The sequence below is a fragment of the Vipera ursinii genome, assembly GCF_947247035.1.
Source record: "Vipera ursinii genome assembly, chromosome: 2".
Lineage (NCBI taxonomy): Eukaryota > Metazoa > Chordata > Lepidosauria > Squamata > Viperidae > Vipera > Vipera ursinii.
Genome location: NC_139513.1, coordinates 225923667 through 225949412, shown reverse-complemented (window position 1 = coordinate 225949412; position 25746 = coordinate 225923667). Strand labels below are relative to the sequence as shown.

Genomic DNA, 25746 nt, shown 5'->3' with positions numbered 1-25746 from the left:
ATGGCAACTGGCAACTCCATGGCTAAAAGTCACAGTCACCAAGCGTCCTGTGACCTTACTGGATTTATGATGTCAGTTCCACTGCAGTTATTAAGCAAATCACTCCAGGGTCTATTAAGCACTACAACATGCAACTGTGACTGTGGTTTATTATCTACTTCACCACTGACTTCATATTTCAGAGGTTGGCTGTGAAGCTTGCATATGGCTGCGGGATGCTGCAGTGTTATAAATTCAAGACAATCAATCATAAAGCTACTTTTGCAGTGCCAACATACGTTTGAACAGTCACTAAGCAGGGCAATCATAACCAAAACCCAAAGCAACAAAGTCCATCCAGAATCCACAAGTGCAATGATTAAGTCTTGCTCATGTTTTCTTTATTTTAAAATTATTTCTAATAAGAAATCTTAGCAGTCTTCAAACTAATACATTTTTTCTTCCTGGGGCAACACTTGCCCACTCCCCATATTTGCCCTGATGCAGATGGCATATCACTAATGTGCAATGATCTTGCAGCAGTAACACCTAAATAAATGTGAATGAAGCTAAGTATTTTATTCTGCAGCAAATCTCAATCCTGATGTCTTTTGTTGGGTGATTATTTAACATCAGCTTTCAAAGGTCTTGAAAAGGAAGACTATGAGTAGTGTGCATCTAGCATCTTTGGATCTGATCCAGCATATTTACAAAACAAAGCTTATGATGCAAAATTGAAATGCAGGTTCCAGAATTAAGCTAACGCCCTGTGGCTTTCTCACCAGAAACACATCCCTAAAATAGTCAGGCTTTGCTAGAAGAAGGCCCAGGACAATACCTGTCCTAAAGTACAGCTTTCCATAACTCCGAAGTTATTATCTCAAAACATATTGTTCATACTTGGCGGAACCTTTATTTTGAAATGTTGGTCCAAGTTTTTTTCAACGATAAGGCACATCAAATCAAAAGTTAACTATAAAACTGAGGAAACCAACATCATTTCTGAATGTTCTATAAAGTAGAGGTCCCCAACCTTGGCAAAACAACTGGGTGAGGAATTCTGGGAATTGAAGTCCACAAGTCTTAAAAGTTGCCAAGTTTGGAGACCCCTGCTATAAAGGACATGAGAGGAGCTTGCCTTCAAGGGTCTATTTATGATTTTCCTAGGGCTAACCTCATCCACCTAGTTGTTTTGCTATACTTTCTTCTCATCCCAGAGATGGGAAGAAATTGTGTGCACAAATCACACTGTTCCCACAGTGGGTGCTTAAAGTGCACATGGGGACATCCTGTCCTGCCGTCCATGCAGCTCCACCATGTGACAATGTAAGAACAGCAATTGATGTCCAATATTTTTTCCCTTAATATTTCACCACAGGACAATTGACTTAATGCATGAGGTCACTTTTTCTATCACAGCAAGAAGCCGTATGCAACAGTATTATGAAACATTTATATAGATGCCGCTGTCTAGTGGCCATCCAGATTATTGCAGAGTGGAATCAGAAATCAGAAAAGCAAATTATGGTAAATTGCAGCATCTATTTTAAACTGTTTCACAGGAGAACTAGAACAGTCCTGTCCGGGAAAGAAAAAATCTATGATAAACAATATCCCATACATGCAAAAAAAAAAGAGTCTGAACAACGAGGTTGGCCACTAGTAGAAGCAAAGATGAGTTGGTCTATTCCATCAAGACTTTTGTTTTTGTACAGGCTTTATATTTTTGCTGTGGACTATTCAGGACAGAGGAACATAGGAGGTATTGCCATTATCAATAAAAACAGCTAATACAAAATTTACAAGCCACTAATAATAGCTGCACAAGGAAGAATTCTAGAAGAACTCATTTATCTGCAGTTATCTGTCAAATTCATGATGACTTTTCTCAAATACTGAGAATTTTTAATTCAATTTACTGTATTTTCTGTCTTGTTTCCATGATATTTGCAACAAAATGCCAACACTGGAGTTTTGACTGTTATTTCTTAGTATTTTTTAAAAGGATGCACAATGCTGAATTAATTAAGACTGTTCCACTATAAGTGAGGTTCCAAGTAAACACACGAGGGCAAATGATGCTTTGCCATTTTGCTGTTGATTGCTTAAGAGGCCACAATGGATTGCATGTCTCATTGGATTTTGTGCCAGTTCTCCAGAAAGTAGAGCTAATTAATAACAATGTTCTAAGAGAAAGATGCTACAAAACTGTCAAGTATAAAATCCAAATTTGTCGAGTCAATACTTTGCCTCATTTTATGAGAAGCGTATCTTCCTGATGGTTCTCTGCAACACAGGTATTAATAGCACAAGCAGGTTTTCCTCGACTTACAACCATTCATTTAGTGACTGTTCAAAGTTACAGTGACACTGACAAAAGTGACTTATGACCACTTTTCACACTTGCAACCGCTGCAGCCATCCCCACGGTCACATGATCAAAATTCGAGCACTTGGCAACTGGCATGCATCCGTGACAGTTGCACTGTCTCAGGGTCATGTGAGCAACATCTGTAATCTTCCCAGTCAGCTGCTGACAAGCAAAGTCAGTGGGGGAAGCCAGATTTGCCTAACTACCACATGATTCCCTTAACAACTGCAGTGATTCACCTAACAGCTGTAGCAAAAAGACCGTAAAATGGGGCAAAAATCACTAACAACTGCCTTGGTCAGAAACAGAAATTTTGGGCTCAGTTTGGTTGTAAGCCGAGGACTGCCTGTAGTTCCTCCATTTTTTTTCTTTGCCTGATTAAAGTAAAAAAAAAACGCCTCTCTAATTAACCATAGTTTCCCATTTTGTCCAAATAGAGAAATTTTGTTTGCAAGATGTGTAACAATATAGTTATCTTCAATTGCGGATGAAGGAATGAGGAATCGATGTGTATGAGTAAAATGTCAATTAAGGAACATTTACACTTGCCAACATTTTCACCCTTAACATTTCAGTCCTATTTGTTATTGAACAGTTTAGTGAACTACACAGAATGCTGGTTGAAAGGGTCGCTTTTATTTGGCATCACTAGTCAGAACTTCAAGGGACGCAGTGGCTCAGTGGGTTAGGACGCTGAGCTTGTCGATCAGAAGGTCGGCAGTTTGGTGGGTTGAATCCCGAGTGCCACGTAGCAGAGTGAGCGCCTGCTACTCGTCCTAGCTTCTGCCAACCTAGCAGTTCGAAAGCACGTAAAAATGCAAGTAGAAAAATAGGGACCACTACGGTGGGAAGGTAACAGCATTCCGTGCTAGTCATGCCTGAAGTAGCCGAAGGACCACTCGGGACGACAGGCTAGTTCAACAACAGGTTTATTAAGAGCAAGACAAACATAGAATAACTTGTCCGGCTTTTATAGCCGGCAGCTGGTAGCGAGGACCAATCAGCGGTGTTCATTTTGGCGCCCTGTCAGGCAGGGACCAATCCGCGTCGTCTTTTGTTGACAGCTCCGGCTTCCGCGTGTCTTGGTGTTTTGACAGCCGCGAGCTGTCAGCGGTCGCGCCTGCGCTGTACGGTGGGTGCTTTGACAGCTTAGGCTTCTCCGTAGTCCGGCGTTTGACAGCCGCGAGCTGTCAGTGGTGGCGCCTGCGTGGTGCGAGGAACTTTGACAGCTGTCAAAGTTCCCACGTGTATTTCTGTCAGGCGGTTTTACTTATATATACTAGGCGATGCCTTCTTATTTGTACTGTTAACATATATATACATTGAATAAAGGAATGTTTACATATATAATACACCCCTTACCCCTCCCCTGGTTCGTTTCTTCTTTCTTGGATGTTTGAACCTGCCCACTGATAGTCTTTTAGGTAGGTGGGTGGTCTTCGATTCCTGGTTGAGCGGCGAAGGGGTGGTGGGTGTTCTGGTTCTGGTTCTTCGTCTTGGTGTTCAGCTTCCTGGTTTGGGATAGGCCGCATTTCCGGTGGGGGTTGTAAGTCGGCACTGGTTGGTTGCTCAGAAGTGTGTGGTGGTTGTCTGGGTCTGAGCTGGTCAATATGGCGGCGTATGTTGCCCTGTGCTTGCGTCGCTACAAGGTATGAGATGGGCCCTGTTTGTTTTATTACTGTCCCTTGGACCCACTTGTTTTTATCTGTGTATGAACGTGCCCATATTAATTGACCCGGGTTGAGTTTGCGGCCGGGGTGGGGGTGCTGTTTTTCTTCTGGGGCTGTGTCAGGGTGCAGTCTGTCGAGACGTGTTATTAGCCTCCTCCCCCATCTTAATTCTGCTGGTGATTTGCTAGTTGTAGAGCATGGTGTTGTGTGTTGTGATAAGAGGAACTGGCTGAGTCGCCTTTGCCAGTTTCCTTTAACAAATTTTTTCAAGGCTTCTTTTGTGTATCGTACCATAATTTCAGCCATTCCGTTCGACGATGGGTGGAACGGCGCAGACGTGACCAGCCTAATACAATTCCTCGTAGCGAAGATCTGAAATTCACGAGAGGTGAATTGAGGTCCATTGTCAGAAACTATGGTATCAGGTAGGCCGTGTGTTGCGAATATTTTTCGTAAGGCTTGAATAGTGGCTGTGGACGTTGTTTTCCTAAGGGGTGTGACTTCCAGCCATTTGGAATAGCTGTCCACTACAATTAAGAAACTTTGGCCCTGGATAGGTCCTGCAAAATCTATATGTATACGTGACCAAGGGTTCCTAGTAGTCTCCCATTTATGGATTGGTGCCTGGGGTGGTTCATTCCTGGTCTCCTGACAGGTGTAACACCCACCCACATACTGTTCAATTTGTTTATCTATGCCGGGCCACCACACATAACTTCTGGCCATCGCCTTCATTTTTACAATTCCAGGGTGCCCTTCATGTAAAATGTGCAATGTTTGGTCTATGTTTTTCTCTGGTATGATGACCCTATTTCCCCATAGCAGGCAACCTCTGTGTGTTGAAATCTCATTTTTTCTGTTATAATAAGGTTGGAATTGGGGTTGTGGGTTTTGAGTTGGCCACCCAGTTGTGGCCCATTTGAGGACTCTGGCAAGTATTTTATCTTTTGTTGAATTATTGGCTATAATGTTTGCAGTCAGGGGGCATTCTGGAAGTTGGGAGATTGCTAAAATCCCGCTGGCTGGGGCTGGGTCTGAGTCCCTGGTTTGTATGGGCAGTCTGCTGAGGCAGTCAGCATGGCCCAATTCTTTACCTGGTTTATGTATTAGCTGATAAGAATAGGCTGCTAAAAATGTTGACCATCTTAAAATTCTCGGGGAGAGGATTTGTGGAGTAGTTTTATTCCAAGTAAATATGCCTAGCAGGGGTTTGTGATCTGTAAATATAGTAAATGGTCTTCCATACAGATAATCGTGAAATTTTTTGACCCCTGCCACTATCGCTAGGGCTTCCCTGTCAATTTGTGCATAGTTTCTTTCAGCTTTGGTCAGAGTGCGTGAATAGAAAGCTATGGGTCTTTGTGTACCGTCCTTGAATATGTGACTTAATACCGCCCCGATTCCATAGGGAGAGGCATCGCAAGCGATGCATATTGGGGTGTCTTCCCTGAAAAGGGTGATAGTTGAGCTGTGACAGATAAGCTTTTTTAACGATTGGAAACTGTTCTCATGTTCCTTGGTCCAGGACCAAGTTGTACCTTTGTCTAGGAGCCTATGGAGCGGCTCTGCAATAGTGGCTTTGTGGGGAATGAAGGCATGGTAAAAGTTTAACAGCCCCAAAAAGGATTGAAGCTCTTGCTTATTCCTAGGGCTGGGTGCAGTTTGAATAGCCATTAGTTTTTCAGCGGTGGGGTGGATGCCCTGGCTATCAATTTTATACCCTAGGAATTCTGTAGAAGTGACTCCAATAGAGCACTTCTCCCGCTTAAGTTTGAGACCGGCTTCTCTGAGCCGGCTCAGCACAGCTGACAACCTGTCAGCTAAACTAGCTTCGTTTTCCCCGGCGATGAGAACATCGTCGAAATAGGGGCAGACCCCGGGTATTCCCTTCAGGGTCTTTTCCATGATGCCCTGAAAAATACCCGGGGCTGCAGATATGCCGAATTGTAGCCTCTTTACTTTAAAAGCACCGCGGTGGGTGACAATAGTTTGAGCTTCCGCGGTGTCGTCTGTGACAGGCAGCTGTAAATATGCCTGTGTGAGATCAAGCTTGGCGAAAATGGTGCCAGAGCGGATGGAAGCAAATACGTCCCTTACCGCTGGCACCGGGTAAGCATGGGGGCTGAGGGCTAGGTTGACTGTCGCTTTATAGTCCGCGCACAGTCTCACTTCGCCATTAGGTTTGATTGGGGTGACAATAGGGGTCTCCCAGGTTCCCCCTTCTGTTGGCTCCAGTACCCCTAGTCCCACGAGTCGGTCAAGCTCGTTTTCAATTTTTTCTTTAAGGGCGAAAGGTACCCTCCTAGCTCTTATTTTAATTGGTTGAATTGCTGGATTTAGTTGCAGGGAAATGGGGGAACCTGTATATTTCCCTAAAGTGCCATCGAAAACGTCGGTGTACTTTTCGCAAACTGCTTCTAGGCTAGGTGTTTGAATGGTATTAACCCCCGTTAAGGCGATGCCTAGTGGAGTGAACCAGTTTAGCCCTATTAAATTGGTACGGTTCCCTGGCGTAACTAAAACCTCCAGGGGACCCTTGAACCCCTTATACTGCACCAGGACCTTGGCTTTCCCTTCCAACGGAATAGGGGTTTTCTGGAAGTCTGCAAGGTGTACCTGAGTTTGTTTCAGGGGGATTTGTCTTCGGCCTTTCTGACAGATTTCCTGATAGGTTGTCAGCGAAATTAATGAGACTGCTGACCCTGAATCTACCTCCATGTGGCAGGGCACCCCCTGAATTCTGACCCAGATCTTAACCTTGGAGCTTATGCTGTTTACCCTGTCAATTGTCTCTACCAGGGGGCCTGGTGGGGTTTCTCTGCTGGCCTGGGCAGCCGGCCTACCTGGGGGGTTTGCCTCCACCTCATTGATGTTGTCCCGGCCCTTGCTGCGGCACACCGGCTTGATGTGGCCAGTCTTCCCGCAGTTGTGGCATTTCGCGTTCCTAAAACGGCAGCTTCCTCGGGCATGGTTGCCCCCGCAGCTGGCACAGGCGGCCCGTTGTTCGTAACGCGGTGGTGGCGGAGGTGGGTTCCTGGATCCGCGGCGGTCCGACGTTTTTCCCCTCCTCGGCTGCCGGTGCTCCATCCTGCGCTGTAGGGCTTCTCCATCGGTGAAGTCTACTGACTCTCCGCTGTCGCTGAAGGTTGCGCTTTCCTGGTAGACGGTCGCGGGGGTCTCTGGGGTCGTGTTCGTCGGCTTCTTCTTGTGGCTGTGTTCATATGCCATGATCTCCCTGGTCAGCTCTGCCAGGTTCATGTCGGGTTTGGACGTCAGTTTCTTCTGTAGCTTCTCGTCCCTCAGACCGATCACCACCTGGTCTCTGATGCGGTCTTCCAGGTCGGGGAAGGAGCAGTTCCGCGCGGCGTGTCTGACCCCGGCAATGAATTCGTTGGCGGGCTCGTCCTGCCGTTGTTTCTTTTGTGCGAATTGCACCCGCCAGTACAGTTCTGAACGCGCTGGCATGTAGTACTTGTTCAGCTGGTCCACCAGGTCAGCGTAGGAGACTTCCGTGATGGGCACTGGGCTGAACAGCCCGACGGCTGCGTCGTACACCGGGGGCCCGCTGATGTACAGCAGAGCGGCGGCCTTTGCTCGGTCGTCAGTGATTTTACTGACGAGGAGAAATCCCTCGACTTGGCCGAGGTGTGATTGCCATCTCTCGGGATGGCGGGTATCAAACTCCCTCACACGGCCGAAGTTTGCCATGTCGTCCGGTCCTGGGTTGCTCCGATGGAAGTTAAAACTTCCGTGACAGCTCTTGCCGGGAACTCTCTTCCTCGGCCGTGACTTCAGCTCCGGAGCGATCCCACCCTCGTCGCCAGTGAAGTAGCCGAAGGACCACTCGGGACGACAGGCTAGTTCAACAACAGGTTTATTAAGAGCAAGACAAACATAGAATAACTTGTCCGGCTTTTATAGCCGGCAGCTGGTAGCGAGGACCAATCAGCGGTGTTCATTTTGGCGCCCTGTCAGGCAGGGACCAATCCGCGTCGTCTTTTGTTGACAGCTCCGGCTTCCGCGTGTCTTGGTGTTTTGACAGCCGCGAGCTGTCAGCGGTCGCGCCTGCGCTGTACGGTGGGTGCTTTGACAGCTTAGGCTTCTCCGTAGTCCGGCGTTTGACAGCCGCGAGCTGTCAGTGGTGGCGCCTGCGTGGTGCGAGGAACTTTGACAGCTGTCAAAGTTCCCGCGTGTATTTCTGTCAGGCGGTTTTACTTATATATACTAGGCGATGCCTTCTTATTTGTACTGTTAACATATATATACATTGAATAAAGGAATGTTTACATATATAATACAATGCCGGCCACATGACCATGGAGACGTCCTCGGACAAGCGCTGGCTCTTCGGCTTTGAAACGGAGATGAGCACCGGCCCCTAGAGTTGGAAACGACTAGCACGCACGTGCGGGGGAACCTTTACCTTTACCTCTAGTCAGAACTTCTGCTTTCCCTTTCAGCGTGAGGAATTTAGGCTGTATGTTTGCAACCGAGAAACTTCACGATATCCACAGTGGGGCAGGTGTCCAAGCTGCTTGAGCTTACATGGGGTCAAAGCCTTTCTACATGTATATGTTGATGTATTGTATGTTCCAATTGCCCAGAGTCTACCCCCATCCCAAGTCATTGTGGATGCTTCTGAATGCAATGAAATTACTTTTTATCATTCTTCCCTCCCCCCACCCAACCCAGTACCCCTCTAAATTTGTGTCCCAGAATTCTCAGAATCCTCACAGTAGCTGGCGAATTGCCCAGACACCTGGAGGGCATCTAAAGAAAACATAGCATAAGACACGAGTAATAAATACGTGTCCGCAACCCCACTTGCAAAATCTCTTCTAAAATTAAGTAGGGTAATACAGTATGCTCCTGGTGCCCTCCATACACACTGGGACCAGACTTCCCATAATTCTCAGGTACTTTCAGCTGTTAATTCTGGGAAATCCAAACCCAAAACTGGGTTTTGTGAATTCTATTCTAGATTATCCTCTGATGGATACTATTTATTTTTGGCACATGTGGATCTTCAAAAGGGTATCATTGGGTGATACACTGGGAATCCCTAGTTATCACTTCAACCACTACAATGGAACTTGTAAAATTGTTCACCATTCCCCATCTCTGACTTTATATAGAGCCTGTTCTCACATCTAATAAAGGGCCCCCCAACCTCCGGGCCTAGATGCGTGATATCTAGATGGCGCATGAAACCACAACCAGACCCGTCTATAGAAGACCATTTGTCTTCTGAAAAAGGTCCTTGGTGTCAGAAAGGATGGGGACTGTCGCACTAATATATTTGACCAATGAACACTGCATGATTTTAGAAAATGCTGATTGTGGTGAAAACTGAAATGGGAGAACTCTGTACGTCATCTTGAACTCCTAGAGCAGGGCTTTTCAACCAGTGGTACGGGTACCACCTGTTGTACATTGGTACCTGGCAGGTGGTATGTGACCATCCTAGAAAAGTAGCAGGGGAGGGGAATGAGCTGAACCGGTGGTAGCATCACACAAGCTTGAGCGAGAGATGGCTAGAGCTGCAGGGCTGTCAGGGCTCAGCGGAAGCACCAGGAACAGTGCCAGGCTCCAGCTGGAGCTCGGCGCTGATCCTGGCACTTCTGAGCCCAGAAGAAGCACCAATCAGCTGGAATGTTGCAGCATCTCCAGGGTCTTCTGATTTACATTCAGATGCTTGGCAACTGATTCATATTTATGACGGTCACAGTGTCCCAGGGTGATGTGAAGTGACCAAAACCTGCTGCAACCACCCAGCAGATGGGGGGAATAAAAACCAAACACCCCCCCACCCCACCCCCGTTGCCAATCCTCAACAGAAATGCTCACAATGAAAACCTCGGACAGGAGGAAGAGCGCCACCAGGTGGGCAGGCAGGTGTCTTGCTCGGCTGTGGCTTGGGGGGCACTTTTTTCAGTGCCATCGTAACTTTGAACAGTCACTAAGCAAACTGTTGTAAATCGAGGACTACCTGTACTTCATCACTTTTTTCCTTATTTTTTTTGGTCATCAAGTTTTTGACACCTTGCTAGGTGACTGGTGGTACTCAGATGTTGCCAGGTTCGCATCCCACCAGGCTCAAGGTTGACTCAGCCTTCCATCCTTCCGAGGTAGGTAAAATGAGGACCCAGATTGTTGGGGGCAATTAAGCTGACTTTGTAATAATGCCGCTTGGGGGTGTGTGAAAGCCCTAATAAGCAGGCATATACATAGAATGAAGGCTACTGCTAAGCTTGTAAGCCGCCCTGAGTCTTCGGAGAAGGGCGGGATATAAATGGAATTAAAATAAAATAAATAAAATAAATATCCTAAAAGTGGTACAATGGGTGAAAAGGTTGAAAAGCCCTGTCCTAGAGGCTATCAATCAATCAATCAAACAAACAAACTAAGATAGCCCCTAAGAAGCAAGGAAGAAGTGAAGTAATGCAAACCTGATGCTGGGAAATCTGAACAAATTATGAAAATCTAGCAAGGCTCCCCCTTTTTAAGTTACCCTTTCAAACTGACTAGAATCAAGAAAGTATTTAGAGTACCGTTTCCAGCATCCTCCTTTTTTTAAAAAAAAAAGTTACTTTAGATTCTCAGCCTGTGGCTGGTGAAACTAAAAGGAAACAAACTGAAGAGGGACCGCTGCATCTTCAGCACGCCCTTTGTTTAAGAAAAAAAAAATGCACCAAGCCCGAAGAACAGCAACCAAATCATAGCTTCACTTCAGCTCGAATTCCCTCCAGTCCTCGAGTGGGTAAACAAACAAGATCCCCGAGATAGGGATTCTGGCTGGAAGGCGATCTTGGCCCACGGCTCAGGATCGCCCCCCACCCACCCAGAAAGGCAGCCGCGGTCGGTGCCCCCCCGCGGGGAGGCCGGTGGGAGCCGCGCGCTCGGCTGCATCTTTTGGGGAAGCATCAAAAGATAAGGGACGCGGGCGCCGCTTGCACAGCCTGTTCTGCGGAATGCTCGCTACGTGGCTGAGGTAGATTCCTCATGTTCTATGCAGCTTTGATGTGCTGGAACGAAGAGACATTCCTCCTTCCCGAAAAGGGGCGTCCGGCAGCCGCCACGCGATGCCCACGGCCCTTCCCTTCGGGGAGGGGGGGAAGGGGGGGGTCCCCAGCCGGGGAGCTCGAGGGGAGGGGACTGTTTTCCTCGGGCGCCCCCGCTGGCTGGCGCGCGCGAGCCAGCGCGGAGCCGAGCAAAACCGGCGGGAGCCCTGCGTGCGACTGAAGAAATTCCCACAAAAGCGGGCCGCGTAATCTGAAACCATCACAAAGTCTCTCGCTCTCTCTCCCTCTCCTCCCTACCCCCACTCCACCCCCCCCACCCCACCCCGCCGCGCGCGCTGGATTTCACCCAGCTCTGGCGTAACCCTTCCCACGTAAAGAGCCCACAACCGCGGCGACACCCTTTCCAGGGAAATCTCATGACTGCCGGCTGCGCGTGTTTGGCGCTCGGGGCTGCCCAGCGAGGGAAGAGCGAAAGTAAACAGAGAAGCTAAACACAAGCGAAGCGCCGGCAATACCAGCCGCGGCTTCCAGAGGGGGGTGGGGGGAAGCGACAGCTGCGGCGCCCCTCCTCCCCTCTCCGCTTTCAGAAGGCGCTTTTGCATCCGGCTTGGGGAGGGAGGGAGGGGGGGCAGGGAGAGGCTGCCCCCCCCCTCCTCGCCCGCGCTGCCCTTGAGGCGGAGACTGGATGTGGCGCCCCCGCCAGTGCCAAGCGCACGGTTGCTCCGGAGGGGCGGCGGCCGGGGAGAAACGCCGTGCAAAGTGAAGTGGAAAATGCGGGGGGGGGGCGGAGGGCTCCCTGGCCTCCGTCAGCCTTGGGTGCTCCCTCTCCTGACAACCCCCCGCGCGGGGGCCGTGGGCTTGAGGGGTGCGGCAGGCTGCGGGCAAAGCCGAGCCGGCGAGCGCGCTCTTTCCGTGTGTACAACATGGAGGCATGCGGGAGGCTGCGAGGCGGAGGGAGGGAGGGCGGCGAGGAGAGAACGGGGGGTTATTTGAGGTGAAACGGGGAGGAGACGGAGGGAGGGGCCGGAGCTAAGGAGAGGAAGGAGGCGACTGCCGCCGCCACCGCGGCTGCGAGGCGGGGACGGAAAGGAGGGGTGTGACAGGCGGCAAGGGAGGAGGTGGGCGGCCGGGATGGAAGCGAAACGCCGGGGGAGGAAGCGCGGGCAGGAGAGGGGGGAGGAACGGAGGGGACAAGTAGGAGAAGCGGAGCAATGGGGCGGGGGTCGAGACCGTTGATGTCACGCCGCGCAGGGGGAGATATCTGAAATAATGCTAGGAGGGGGCGTGGGCCTCAAAGGCTGAGGCGAAGATTATCATTTGCCAGAACAACCTGTTTCTTTCCAGAACTCGCGTTTCTCTACAGACATTTTTCATTCTGGGCGCTGCTCGGCAATCTCTGGTCACCAAAGTCACCCCACCCGACGAGCCCCCACAGCGCTCTGCTAGAGCAAGCGTCGCCGAGCCCGTCCGGACTCGGATCCTGAAGGTCCCCTTTGGAAAGGGGCCAGTGGGCGTGGGAGGGTGCCTGCACGAGCAGGCTTGATGTGGCGCGCTTTAGATCACCTCCAGAAAGGAAAAAGGGAGACTAACAGAGGCAACCACCCGGGACGTGGCCGGACGGAGAGGCTTTTACATACAGTATTTGAGCGAGAGGGAGGGGGGGAGGAGGAGGGCGGGGGAGGAGATGGAACACACTGTTAACACACATACTACACCACACAACACACCCTCTTCAGGAAACGCACCCATCTGAATCAGCTAGGGGGGAAGGAAGCTCCACAGTATACAGATAATTGCAAATGTGTCGTTTGCGTACACGCGTGTCACAATGGAGGGAAATGCAGGGGGCGGGTTTTTTTTAAAAAAAACAACAACCAGAAGAACCACTGGGGTTAATTCCTCCGGGGTCTAATCCTTCTATTTATAAATAGGCATGGGCTTAGATTCGTTTCCTTATTTTATTGAGCCCGCGCGCTTGGAGTGACCCAAAGTCTTCCACCACCACCGCAAGGGTGAGCGTGCGTGTGAAAGGGTGGAGTTGGCTACCTCAAAATACCTTGTTGCAGCAGCCGCTTCCCAAACATTTGCATTTCACAGAAACTGCTCTCGCAGCGAGAGCGGGAAGGGCGCGGCGTAAGGTGGCGGGCAGTCGATTTACCTCGCGCCAATTTTGCCGGCTGTTCGCGCGTATTTGCCCCTGAAAAGTACAAACGCCGGCGTCAGGTTGTATGAAAGAGCCGCCTTCAGCCCTGAAGCCGAAAAGGGGAGAACGCAATCCAGCATTTCCCCTGGATGAAAGTAGCGTGGCCTTAGGCTAGATGTCACGCAGCTACCTTAGCTGTCACTGAGCTGCCCTCCTCTTTCCTCCCCATCCAGCTCCCTCTTCTATCTGTTTCTGTCTCGGAGTTGGAGGTGCTAATTTCAGTGCAGCTCACGTGGGTATGGACGCCCTGAGCTTCATGCACAAGCTGGGGGCGGGCTCACCAGCCCCCAATCTAGGGCAGTTTGTTCAACTGCAGTAAAGGGAGCTCGATGTTCCAGCAGCGAAGGGATTTCTGAGAACTGGGACTGTGTCCTCAGATGAACTCCACTCCTTCTCCTTCTCCTCCTCCCTTCTGCCGCCTGCAGAACAGCTTTAAAAGGGCGATGTCTGTACTTTTGCCTGAACAGCATGTGGCTCGGATGCACGTACATCTGCAGCCTGCAGTGCAGTCTATTGGTGCGGCCCCACCAATGTTCGCTCTGCATTGAATAGTCAGAATTTGCTGTAAAAACTTCTGTAAACAAAGTTATGTTGGGTGACACACCAGGAATGCTGGGTGTTAGCTGGGAAGATTATAAACCCAGTCACTTTCCTAGCATGCAAGCAGCACAAAGCTGCCTTCCTTGCTTCTTTTCCAAAAGAGAATTGATCTCCCTGCAAGGCAGGGAACAACTTCAACTGTTCTGTTGTTTTGCAAATTTTGGGGGGTAGGGTATCTTTTGTTTGAAAAAAACCAAATGCATTTACTGGAAGCCTACTAAATCCTGAAAATGTAGCTTTCTTATCTGCTTTGCCTCACCATTAACATTAATATCAATTCCCTCTTTATCTTCTTCTGGAGGGGATATTCTGTTCCTCCCCACCCACCCAATTGTTTTGGAATGTTCTTCTGATAATTATGCAACAGACCTTACCCATTTTTTACCCTCATAACCTTTGCACTGGAGGCCTGCCTTCATAGAGGAAGCAGTAACTAGGCAAACAGAGTAGGGAATGGCTTGTTCAGCCTTTCCATATGTAGCTTTTGTTCCTGTAAATAGATCAGATTAGTCTTTTTAAACAAACAGTGTATCTCAGGAGTGTCTTGGGAAACTAGCTTTGGACATTCTGGCTACATGTATTATTAAACAGCAGAAACAAATAGCCAGTTTGTGCACTTCATATAATAATTAAGTACATAGTTAAAACTTTCAGTATCCTAGTTTTATCTTGTAATAAAATAGATCATCATGCATGTAAATCATGCATTATCTCAGCCTTTCCCAAACCCTAAACTTTTTAGTTTTGCCATAGTTTTGCCTAATCAAATATCAGCTTACATCTGGAGGGAAAATGACCAGACTACATAGATAAAAGGAAAATGAAATTTGGAACAGCTATAACAGGGACCCTTCTGTGGTTGTTTCTTACTTCATTGAGCTATCTCTTCCCTTTTTGTAGTGTCCCATAATATCACTCAGGTATTCCAAAGCTGTCTTTATGTTTTGTTATATAGCAGGGGTGTCAAACTGCCGGCCCACGGGCCAGTCGCATCACGATGAAACCGCGCCCACCCCATTGCCGGCAATGGGGAAAAAGCTCTGATATGTCATGTGATGTCATGTGATGTCACGAGTTTGACATATCTGTTGTATAGGCACAGCAATGGTTGGATAATGCTGTAAATCAGGAGTCAGGAAATGTCCCTGGTTAAGAGCTAGGCCACAAAACTGATCAACTGTCTAAATATTATTTCATTCCTAATAACATCTTACCTTAAAATAACAGGCCATTTTCATCAGCTTTAAAAAGTTGCTCTAAAAATGACCAAGAAAACCACTGCTAAGCATTTTGCATGCCAACTTCATTAACAATACAAGAAACATATTTAAGGCATATGCAAATATATGAAATATCTATATAAGGAGATCATGAAACTGCTTATAAGATTTGTTTGGGTAAGTTTTTTTTATTGAAAAGTTTTACAATACATTTTTTTTAAAAAGACAAAACCCCTCCCAACCCCCTCCCCTCTCCCCAACCCTCCCCAACACCTCCCTCCCTTCCCCCTCCCCCCTCCCCGACTTCCCAGAGCTCAATACAGGGTATAAAAATACAAGCAATCATAGTCTACCTTATGCAAACAACAATAAAATATTAAATCTATCGCACTTTAACTCTTATAAAATAACTACAAGCAATGTAAATATCACATCAGTACTTATTCAAATGCTAGATGAAACTTTTTAGTCCCATATTTATTCTGGATATAATCAATCCATCTTCGGTAAGTCTTAATAGATGCTAAAAATCCTCTGAAAGAAAAAAAAATAACAGTGCATATGTCATATCTGGACTTACAGATAAGTGGTTATCAGGCCACAATCTTCCAGAATAGTTTTATCTACTCAGAAGTTCCCAGAGAATTCAGTGGACCTCACTTCCAAATAGGTGTATAGATCATTATAATATGCACACATAAGGGGAAGTAAGTGAGATTTCTTTTAAAATAAATATGTGCATATTAATAATGGCTTCAATTCTACAGTATTTCTGAAAGATCTTCATGCTCTAAAACTGGAAAGATGATGTGTTATATTGCAGTATGGTTCAGATGTAACAATAAACTCAATAATTAAATTATTTTTATATAGATAATTATATTTATCATATGGATGTTTCCTTTTTGCTTTCTTACTAAGACCCTTGGTTCTTTATCCTACTAAATTAAACCACAGTACTTCTCTTTGTCCGTGTGTGTGTGTGTGTGTGTGTGTGTTTGTGTGTGCACATATATGTGTGTGTGCACACACATGTGTCAGGGAGCTTGAAGACAAGTATGGAACTTCCATAGATTTCTATTAAGGGTAGAGAAGCGTTTGAAGTTATTGAGGGGATATCAAGATGGACCATCAGATTTCGGAAGGGTGATAGAAGATAAATAGGAGTACTGCACTTGTTCTTATTCACCTTTTACTGTTTGCATACTAGCTTGTGACAGCTTTAGGATTTTGATTTAAAATAAAGTTTTAAAATTTTCTAATAAACTATACAAGGTTATAGTTATTTGTTTGTCCACATTTGTATGCTGTCTACTCATGTAATTCCAAGATATAAACGCATGGGAAGGTGCAATATACGACGTGTCTATAGGAAGGTAAAGCACAAGACAAAACTTTGAATATGGAATTATTATGGGAAGATTTCAATTAATTATTAACTCTCGTCTATAAAGAAAGAGAAACAATGGTTATTGAGGAACATAGAAGGATACAATGAATAATGCATATTGAGGAACACAGTTTTTAACTGTTATTTGTTGTTGTTAGCTGCAAAGTCATGTCCGACCCATTGCGACCCCATGGACAACGTTCCTCCAGGCCTTCCTGTCCTCTTCCATCTTCTGGAGTCCATTTAAGCTCACCCCTACTGCTTCAGTGACTCCATCCAGCCACCTCATTCTCTGTCGTCCCCTTCTTCTCTTGCCCTCAACCTTTCCCAGCATTAGGCTCTTCTTCAGTGAATCCTTCCTTCTCATTGGGTGTTTTAACTGTTATACAAATGGATATATAAGATCTCAGATACTGCTGGTGGTTGCCAAAGTTAACGTATAAACTGTATGCTTCTGAAATGTTATATAAAATGCTGATTTGCCATAGTGATCCTCTTCTTTTTGTCACTCATGCTACCCTATAACCATTCTGTGAATGTCCAGAATGGTTCAACTGTCACTAGTTGAACAAATATTTATACATCATGGTTTCATGACTCACACAAAATCCCAAACAATTTCATTTGGGACCACTACTAGAAAAAACATAATTGCCAACCTTGTATTCAGACAGAGGTCTTTACAGGTAGTTCTTAGCGTAGAACCGCAATTGAGCCCAAAATTTATGTTGCTAAGTGAGATAGTTAAGTGAATTTTGACTCATTTTATAACCTTTCTTGCCACAGTTGTTAAGTGAATCATGGCAGTTGTTTAGTGAATCTAGCTTCCTGATTGACTATGCTTGTCAGAATGTTGCAAAATGTGATCACATGACCCCGGGACACTAAAACCGTCATAACTATGAGTCAGTTGCCAAGCCTCTGAATTTTGATCACATGACCATAGGGAATGCTACGAGGGTCATAAGTCACATTTTTCAGTGCCATTGTAACTTTGAATGGCCACTAAATGAACCGTTGTAAATCAAGGATTACTGTACATTTGATAAACATTAAAAAATAGAAATAATAGCTAAAGAATTAAAGAATGGGACAGACAAGGAATAGATTAGGCCAGTACTGTAATCTAGGAAATGTTAACAATAAACAAAATGGGCTTCCTGAACTCCTTTACTGGTCTTAAAAGTATGTTATTCTGGTTCCTAGGTTAGCATATTTAACATAACCTTGCTGGAATCATTAAATATGTTGTAAATTAGAATCACATGTGTCTAAAGCATTTATATATCTGAAGCTATCTTTACTTTAATAAAAACATCCCAAGCTTTTATAGCATGAGATCACTAGTCTAATTCAAGGGAAATTGTTATCTCATAAAAATATACTGTAATGAAGTCTAAAGTACAAAAGGAATTGCCCACTGCCAGCTTATATTTGTTTTCATGGCTGGACTGAATTCAAGCAACTAACGGCCAAGGAAGGCCAAGATGTATTTTCCCTAATAGGCAAAACATGCAGATACAAATGCACTGCTTTTCACTCATTTGTTCACTTGGGGACAAACTGTAATCAGCAATGAATCGTGGTATAATTTTATTTCTTTTCTCTTCTATACAGTGCAACTGCAGAACAGAAATAACCCAGCTTAAACCTAGTTTAAGATACCTTTGGCTGGGTTAGCCAAGCCAAGTTGCTTCAGATTTAAGCTGAAAAAACTTGGATAGTTCAAAGTGGAGATCTTCTCTTAGTTTATTATGAACCAAAGTATCTATCCCAGGGGTAGGCAACCTCGGCTCTTTTATGACTCATGGACTTCAACTCCCAGAATTCCTGAGCCAGCTGTTATAACTTCAAATAGATCATTGTGCATTTTTTCCTACATTAAAAAATTTAAGTATGCTAGCCAAAAATAATATGAAGCCTTTTTTCCTGTGGTGACTGCTGTTGGAAGAATCCCAAAGGCTCTCTGAGAAACTGGCTTACCCCAATGGGGTTAGCCCAGAAGTAAGCAAGCTTGGCTCTTTTATGACTCATGGCATAGCTGGCTCAGGAATTCTGGGAGTTGAAGTCCATGAGTCATAAAAGAGCCGAGGTTGCCTACCCCTGATCTATCCTATCCTGTCCTATCCTATCCTATCCTATCCTATCCTATCCTATCCTATCCTATCCTATCCTATCCTATCTTATTTATTTATTACTTAATAAATTAATTTATTATTCTTTTCAAGGTAGTGAAAAACACTCAAGAGTTCACAGACACACAAACATAAATAACACATTAAACAAATTAGTAAAAACAACACGGTCCTTTCATATGGCAAGAGCAGCAGCTGAGACAATATACCTGCTTGACAGGTGAAAGGCTCCCTCTCTCTTTCAACAGAAAAGATTATTTGTGAGAGTGGAAGAACTCTCAGGGAAGGTTAAACAGACCTCTCCAGGTGTTTGGAAGACCCTTCCAGGGGTCCTCATGCCATTGCCATGAAACCAAATCTCTATTACCTCTCAGTCAGCTTGGCTTTTTGCACCGTCTATACTATAAAATAGGAGGAATTTAGAAACATCTGTCTCTGGCACTCCAGAGATTACATGTCTGTCTTATGGCTCAGTCAGATAGTTGGCTGTGATAATTGGGAATGATGGGTGTTATTATAGACTTATATGTTGTTGTATGTTATATGAGATGTCAACAAGATGGGACTTTTTCAAATGTCTACTGTATGTAATAATATAATACCTTCCATTAGAGTACATTATTGCATTACTTGTTTAAATATACCAAATATACTCATTTAAATGTACCAAAAAGTCAGTGCTAAAGATTGTTCAAACTACCACCAATTGAATTAATCTCACAATTTGATAAGATAGTGGTCAAGATTTTGTAATCCAGACATCAAACAAAAACTTCCAGATGAAGGAACTGGATATAGAAAAGCCACTCAAATTAATTTTGCTAATTAGTAGTGGAAAATGGAAAAAGAAAGGAAGCTCCAAAAATAAGTCAATTGTGGAGTTTGGCCCCACCAATATTGGGGGTGGGATGTATTTCCTTGATTAATATTGTTTTTTGCTTGATTGTTTGTCTGGTATTAATTTAGCAGGGCAGATTACACTGGCAGAAAAAGCTGCTGCATATAAACAGAGCAAACCCCAGGAGTCATTAGCACTGATGATGTTACTACTCAGTTATGAAGTTACTGCAATCAAACAACCAAGCTCACAGAGCACCAAAGACTCTACAGTTCAACCCTGAGCTATATATATTCTCTTCAATTGTTATTTTGTTGATCCTACAAAAACCTTTGGTTGTGTAGGCCACAACAAACAATGGATAACCCTTAAAAACAGGGGCACATTCTTGACCACCTTATTTGCATACTGAAGAATTTGAAGAATAACTAGGAAGCAACAATCAAATACTGAATAGTTCAGAAGGAAATCTGTGTCAAGATAGGATGTTGACAACTTACTTATTTAACTTATATACAGAATATATTAGGAGAAATGCTGGAGTAGAATAAAGAAAAGTTGGCATTATGTTGCCAGAAAAATGTCAATAATCTCAAATATGTTGATGATAGCATTTTAATGGCTGGGCACAAGCAAGACTTATGGAATCTATTGTTTGAGAAGAAAGAAGAGGGTGCAAAAACAGCCTGCTCAATAAACAAAAACAAAAACTAAGAATACAGTATGTCAACAAGCAATACATCCCAATGCAAACAGGCAGGAAAGAAAATAAAGTTGTTATAGACTGTTCCTTTCTACTCTCAAAACTTCACCAGGATGATGACTATAGACATGAGATAAAGAAACATCTGGTACAAGAGTAAATGACTTTGACAAGTCAATACAAAATACTGAATTGCAGATACATCAAACTGCCAAACATGGTATGTATAGTCAAGGCCATGGTTTTTTCGGTTGCAACATATGGCTGTGACAGGTGGGCTATCAAAAAGAAGAATGTATGCTTTTGAATTGCTGTGCTGGAGAAATTGTGGAGAATACCTTGGGCTATAAAAGGAACAAATAATTCAATAGGGATGTCTCTGTGTGTGTGCCTTTGAGTCAGTTTTTGACTCCTGGCAATTAGTCCCTGTGGTTTTCCTGGTAAGATTTTCAGAAGTTGTTTGCCATTGCCTCTTTCCTAGGGCTATGAGAGAGGGGCTGGCTGCCTAAAATGGGACTAAAATTTACAATCTCCAGGTGCCTGGTACCTTAACTAATACAGTAATACAGTAATCTAGTTCTCACAATTTGTTCCTCAAAACACTAGTAACGAAGTTGAAGTTTAAACATTTTAGACATATAATACAAGGGCCAAAGAAGATTCTGTAGCTTGTAAGTATCAAAGGCAAACTGAAACAAGATAATTAAAAATTATCACTGAGTTGATGATAATTGAGGAAGCATTTACTTTAAGATAATCTCAGAGATCTATGATGGGTAGCAAAGAATGAGAAGTGATTGAGTGATTTAAAAATAACTTCATTAATGGCCTGAACTGTTCACTTATTCATAATAACAAGAGAAACAATTGTAACATTTCTCTTTTTGGCTAGCTGTTTTCCTCCCAGCTTCTAAATTTTTGCCCTATCTTTTGCATTATTATTTTGGTGGGGCAGCTTTCTCAAGGCAAGGTATATGACCATTCAAAGTTACAATGACACTGGGAAAAGTGAATTATGATCATTTATTATATGACTAAGGGACACGGTGGCTCAGTGGGTTAGGACACTGAGCTTGTCGATCAGAAGTTCGGCAGTTTGGCAGGTCGAATCCCGAGTGCCGCGTAACAGAGTGAGCACCTGTTACTCGTCCCAGCTTCTGCCAACCTAGCAGTTCGAAAGCACATAAAAATGCAAGTAGAAAAATAGGGACCACTACGGTGAGAAGGTAACAGCGTTCCGTGCGCCTTTGGCGTCTAGTCATGCTGGCCACATGACCACGGAGACGTCCTCGGACAAGCGCTGGCTCTTCGGCTTTGAAACGGAGATGAGCACCGGCCCCTAGAGTTGGAAATGACTAGCATACATGTGCAGGGAAACCTTTACCTTTTACCTATTATATGACTGTTGCAACAGCCCCATATGGTCAAGTGATCAAAATTAGGATGCTTTGCAACTGGTATGTATTTATAATGATTGCAGTGTCCCAGGGCGATCCCTTTTGTGGCCATCTGACAAGCAAAATCTATGGTGAGACCAAATTCACTTAACAACCATGATACTAACTTGATAACTGCAGTGATTCACTTAAAACAGTGGGAAGTGAGCAAAACTCACTTAAAAATTGTATTGCTTAGTTACAGAAATTTTGGGCTCAGTTGTGGTCATAAGTCAAGGACGACCTGTATTTATTCCTACACTGATCATTCCACAACATAGAAGGATGCCATTCTTTAGACTCTTTTTGTTTTGAATCAGTGACTCGATTATTCAAAATCTATAGTTGTCAAATGGATGTGTGAACTAAATATAGGGATAGTACTGCAATTACACAATCCCTCCCCCCTCCCTTCCTAAAGTTATACAAAAGTTTATATTTTACTTTCAAAACACTTCTTCCCAACTAATGCTCAGACCTAAGTTTACAAGTGAGGACTGCTTGGAATGTATTTTTCATTGGCGGAGCCAATGTCAGTGACATCAGCCAAAGCACTTTTGATTGGTTAGCTGGTTGCTGGGACTATAAGGGCTTTCGGTGAGGCAGTTAACCCGATTTCTGCCGGAAAACCAAACTTGGGAGTCCTGGCTAGTCGAACGTGCGGCAATTTGTCCCGGCGGGAAAAGATGCGAGCGGGAGTTGAGGCTGATGGGTCCCCGCACGGCGGAAGGCCGAGGCCCCGCCTGGCGAGCCATTTGGAGGCGGCGAGCGCTCTCCTCCGCGCTTCCCAGCCTCTGTGTCGCTGGGATAAACTCTCCCGCCTTTCCCTTCATTGCCCTTTTAAGTGGGGGCTTACAAGGCGTCGAGAGTAGCACGAGGCATCGGGAGGAAGCCTTCGGATTGGCCGAGGTCCCCGTCTGTAGACACACCCCTCGTGCAAAAAGAGACCCTCTGAGTGGAAGGAGGAGAAGGTAAACAGAGTTGAATCACTCTCCCGGCTGACCAATTGGGGGTAGAGGGGCGGAGGGGGGGGGCTCGCTGGAAGAACCTTTTGCGTGATGGGCTTCTGCGAAATCGGTCCTGAGCAGGGCTGTGCTGGAACATTGAGGAGCCGTAGGCGAGGGGGGAGTGAGTCAGGCAGTGGGCAGATCCAGCCTCAGTCGCTGCTGCTGCTGCTGCTGCGTAGAGTCCTCACGCTCGGGCTGCTGTTTCAGCACCGCGCCTTCTGAGGAGTGTGTGAATGCGCTGGAAAGCCTCGCGAAGCGGGGGCGGAGAAGCAAGCGCAGCGGCGGCGGCGGCTCGGGTGCGAGGACTGCTGAGCTCTTCCCGAGCTCCTTCCGATTTTCTTCTGCTTTCCGTCCCTCGCGGGGTTGGGGAGGAGGGGGAGGAGGAAGAGGAGGAGGAGGAGAAGGAGAAGGAGAGGAACAGGGAAAACTCCCTGCTGGTGCTACTTGGATTACTTGAAACCACCACTCGTGACCCTGTTTTCCGAAGAAGGGAGCCTTATCACAGCCTAGCCTCTGAAGCGGGTCCGGGAGTGCACGACCCACGCGCGACGCCTCGCCGATCTGGAGTTCTGCGGAGTGGGGGCGCGGGAAACGACGGCGACCGAGGTCAAAAGGTAGGCTAGCGGGGGCTTCTCCTGGCTTGGGAATCCCAGACGGTCGTGGTTATGTAAACGCCGAGCCCCGGCAGTGGATCCCTCCTGGCTGCAACGGCACCCCACCCCGCCCCACCTCCACCCGCGATCCGCAGCCTGAAGGAAGGCGACCAGCCGCCCGGCGCTCGTCACACCTACCCACCCGGCCCTCGGAGGGCGATTGGGCGGCGGCGGCGGGGCCACAGGCAGGCAGCGCGGAGGAAGTTTGGCCCCGGGGCCCTCGCCCTGCCCCTCCCCCTCTTAAATTATTACCTCGGGGACCGACGGTCGCCTGCAAGATGTCAGCGGTGGCTTACATGGACTTCGTGGCTGCCCAGTGCTTGGTCTCCATTTCCAACCGCTCCGTGGCACAGCCGGACGTGACCCGCGAAGCCGAGGTCCTGAAGATGCCCGAGGAGGAAGCCGCCGCCGCCGCCGCCGCCGTCGTGACCAAGGAAATGAACGACCCCCGCGACGCCTGGAAGGATTATTGCACGTTGGTGACCATCGCCAAGAGCTTGCTGGACTTGAACAAATACAGACCCCTCCCCGCCCCTTCCATCTGCAGCGACAGCGTGGAGAGCCCCGACGAGGACATCGGCTCCGACAGCGACGTGACCACCGAATCGGGGTCGAGCCCTTCCCACAGCCCGGCCGAGGGCCAGGAGGCTGCCCGCGGGCCCGGCGCCTTGGCGCTCCTGCACGGCGGAGGGCCGGCCAAAGCCAAGCTGGCGGCCGAAAAGAGACACAAGTGCCCCTACAGCGGCTGTGGCAAAGTGTACGGCAAGTCCTCCCACCTCAAAGCCCACTACCGAGTGCATACAGGTGAGCGGCGGCGGCACTCTCGCCCGCGGCGGGGTGGGGGCGGGGTGGGGGCGGGGGGGATGGGCGCCGGCGGGCGGGGATCGCCCGCGAGTCGGACCTGTTTGCAAAAGGCAAGGATTAGTACTAGGAAAGGGAACCGGGCTGAGCTCTTTTCCCGCGGCAGCGAAGGCAGCCGCTCGCTTTCCCTCCCCCTCCTTCAAGTATGTCGGTTGTCCTCAGTTGAACTCTCCTTAAAATGCCGCGGTTGCCTTAGCGCCGCTCTTCCCCGCCTGCCCGTGCCCTGCCCAGCCTTCTCTCCTCCTGAGCTCGCTCTGGTGCAGGCTGCGTGCATTTGGGCACAGGGGTGTTATTGCAAATGACGCGTCAAAACGCCGAGGATGGATGGATGGATGGATGGAGGAGCTGAGGGTGTTGGAGTGGATGACACCCTCCGGAATCTTTCACGTCCTCCCCTGTTCTGTAGTGGTGGCTTACACTGAGCAGATGGCGCCAGTAGAGGAGCTGTTCCCTTCAGAAGCCTTCATCTCAATCTATAAAGGATGTTGGAGGAGGGTCAGCCGGCAAGGGGGCTGCATGGGTGAAGTTAATAGGGTTTTCTCCTATTTTAGGATTGCATGATAATCCTCCCTTTTAACTTTTTCTCGTATCAAGCGTGGCAATACTGGGTTAGAATTCTTATGAAATTCTAGACCGGGAGCCAACTTCATGTTTCTTTTGGCTGCTCCCTAGAATAGACTTTTTAATGCTAGGCCTGGCTTAGCTTCTTTGGGGCCTCCTCTGGATTCCACAAAATCCACCTGGGCGTGGCCGGGCTTGGTGGCTGTCGTGGATTGCTGACGTATTTTTTTCAAATTCACACTCCCACGTGGCACTCCTTGGCTTTCATTGCCTTGGGATGTAAACACAAGGAAGCGGGAAAGAATAATGGCAGCAAAAGCAGAAGGCCCTGAGGTCCATGTTTTGGGACTGTTTTGTTTAATGATGTCCAAATGCATGCGGTACACGTGACCGCCGTCTATAAGAGAAATTCGTTATTTTCATTCAGTCTTCAGTAATATGGCAGCTGTCTTCATTTGAGCCACTTGCGTCATATGTTGCCTAATTGCCTTCTTTTGTATGCTTTGAACTTGTTGAGTGCATCATCAGTAAGTTGCTTCTTCTGAGGGTACATTTGCTTATTCTTGGTTCAAACCCCAGCCAATTATAATGGATTATAATTCTCTGGTTTTTTTTAGTACATCTGGTACTGTCTTGCAGGCACAGGAAAGTGCATTCCTAGCACTTGGTGAATATGTTTAAAGATAAACGCTGATTAGGATATTTAAAGTGAGCAGCTTTGAAAGACTAAATGATTGGGGGAAATGAATGCCATCTTTTCCACCAAAGCACATTGTACCCAGTTGTCGTATGTGGGTGTGTTGGCAGCATCTGTGATCAAACATGAGGTGGTTAGTAAGCTTTGAAGATGACACATGGGGCTACATATATTTATGGTGGCTCATTGACAAAACACACATCACAACTTTAGCCTGTGTTTTTGTTGGTCATGTGATTATAGAGTGGTATTCCATTTCCAGCACAAGGAGCCTGGTCTTGGGGTGGTCATATTATTGTATGTTATTTGGGGTTTCCTTTGGCAGGGAAGAAAAACAATCTAGGCAATAGTTGCACGGTCTGATAAACGGCCTGTTGAGAGCACAAGCAACATGGTGAGG

At 46.6% G+C, this 25746-nt stretch overlaps 1 protein-coding gene and 1 long non-coding RNA gene across 2 annotated transcripts in view; one reads left to right on the top strand and one right to left on the bottom strand.

Moving 5' to 3' along the window:
• Positions 1 to 16064: 16064 nt before the first annotated feature.
• On the bottom strand, positions 16065 to 23618 carry LOC310635146. Its single transcript, XR_014491338.1, has 3 exons — positions 23480 to 23618; positions 22616 to 23213; positions 16065 to 16834 (listed from the first exon to the last, which is right to left on the bottom strand). It is a non-coding gene; the product is annotated as an uncharacterized lncRNA (long non-coding RNA).
• KLF9 (KLF transcription factor 9) overlaps positions 23479 to 25746 on the top strand; it is a 26125-nt gene continuing 23857 nt past the window's right edge. Inside the window, exon 1 of the mRNA XM_083353790.1 lies at positions 23479 to 24031. Within this exon, the coding sequence (XP_083209916.1) occupies positions 23506 to 24031 (526 nt within the window). The 5' untranslated portion in view covers positions 23479 to 23505. The remainder of the gene's footprint in view (positions 24032 to 25746) is intronic.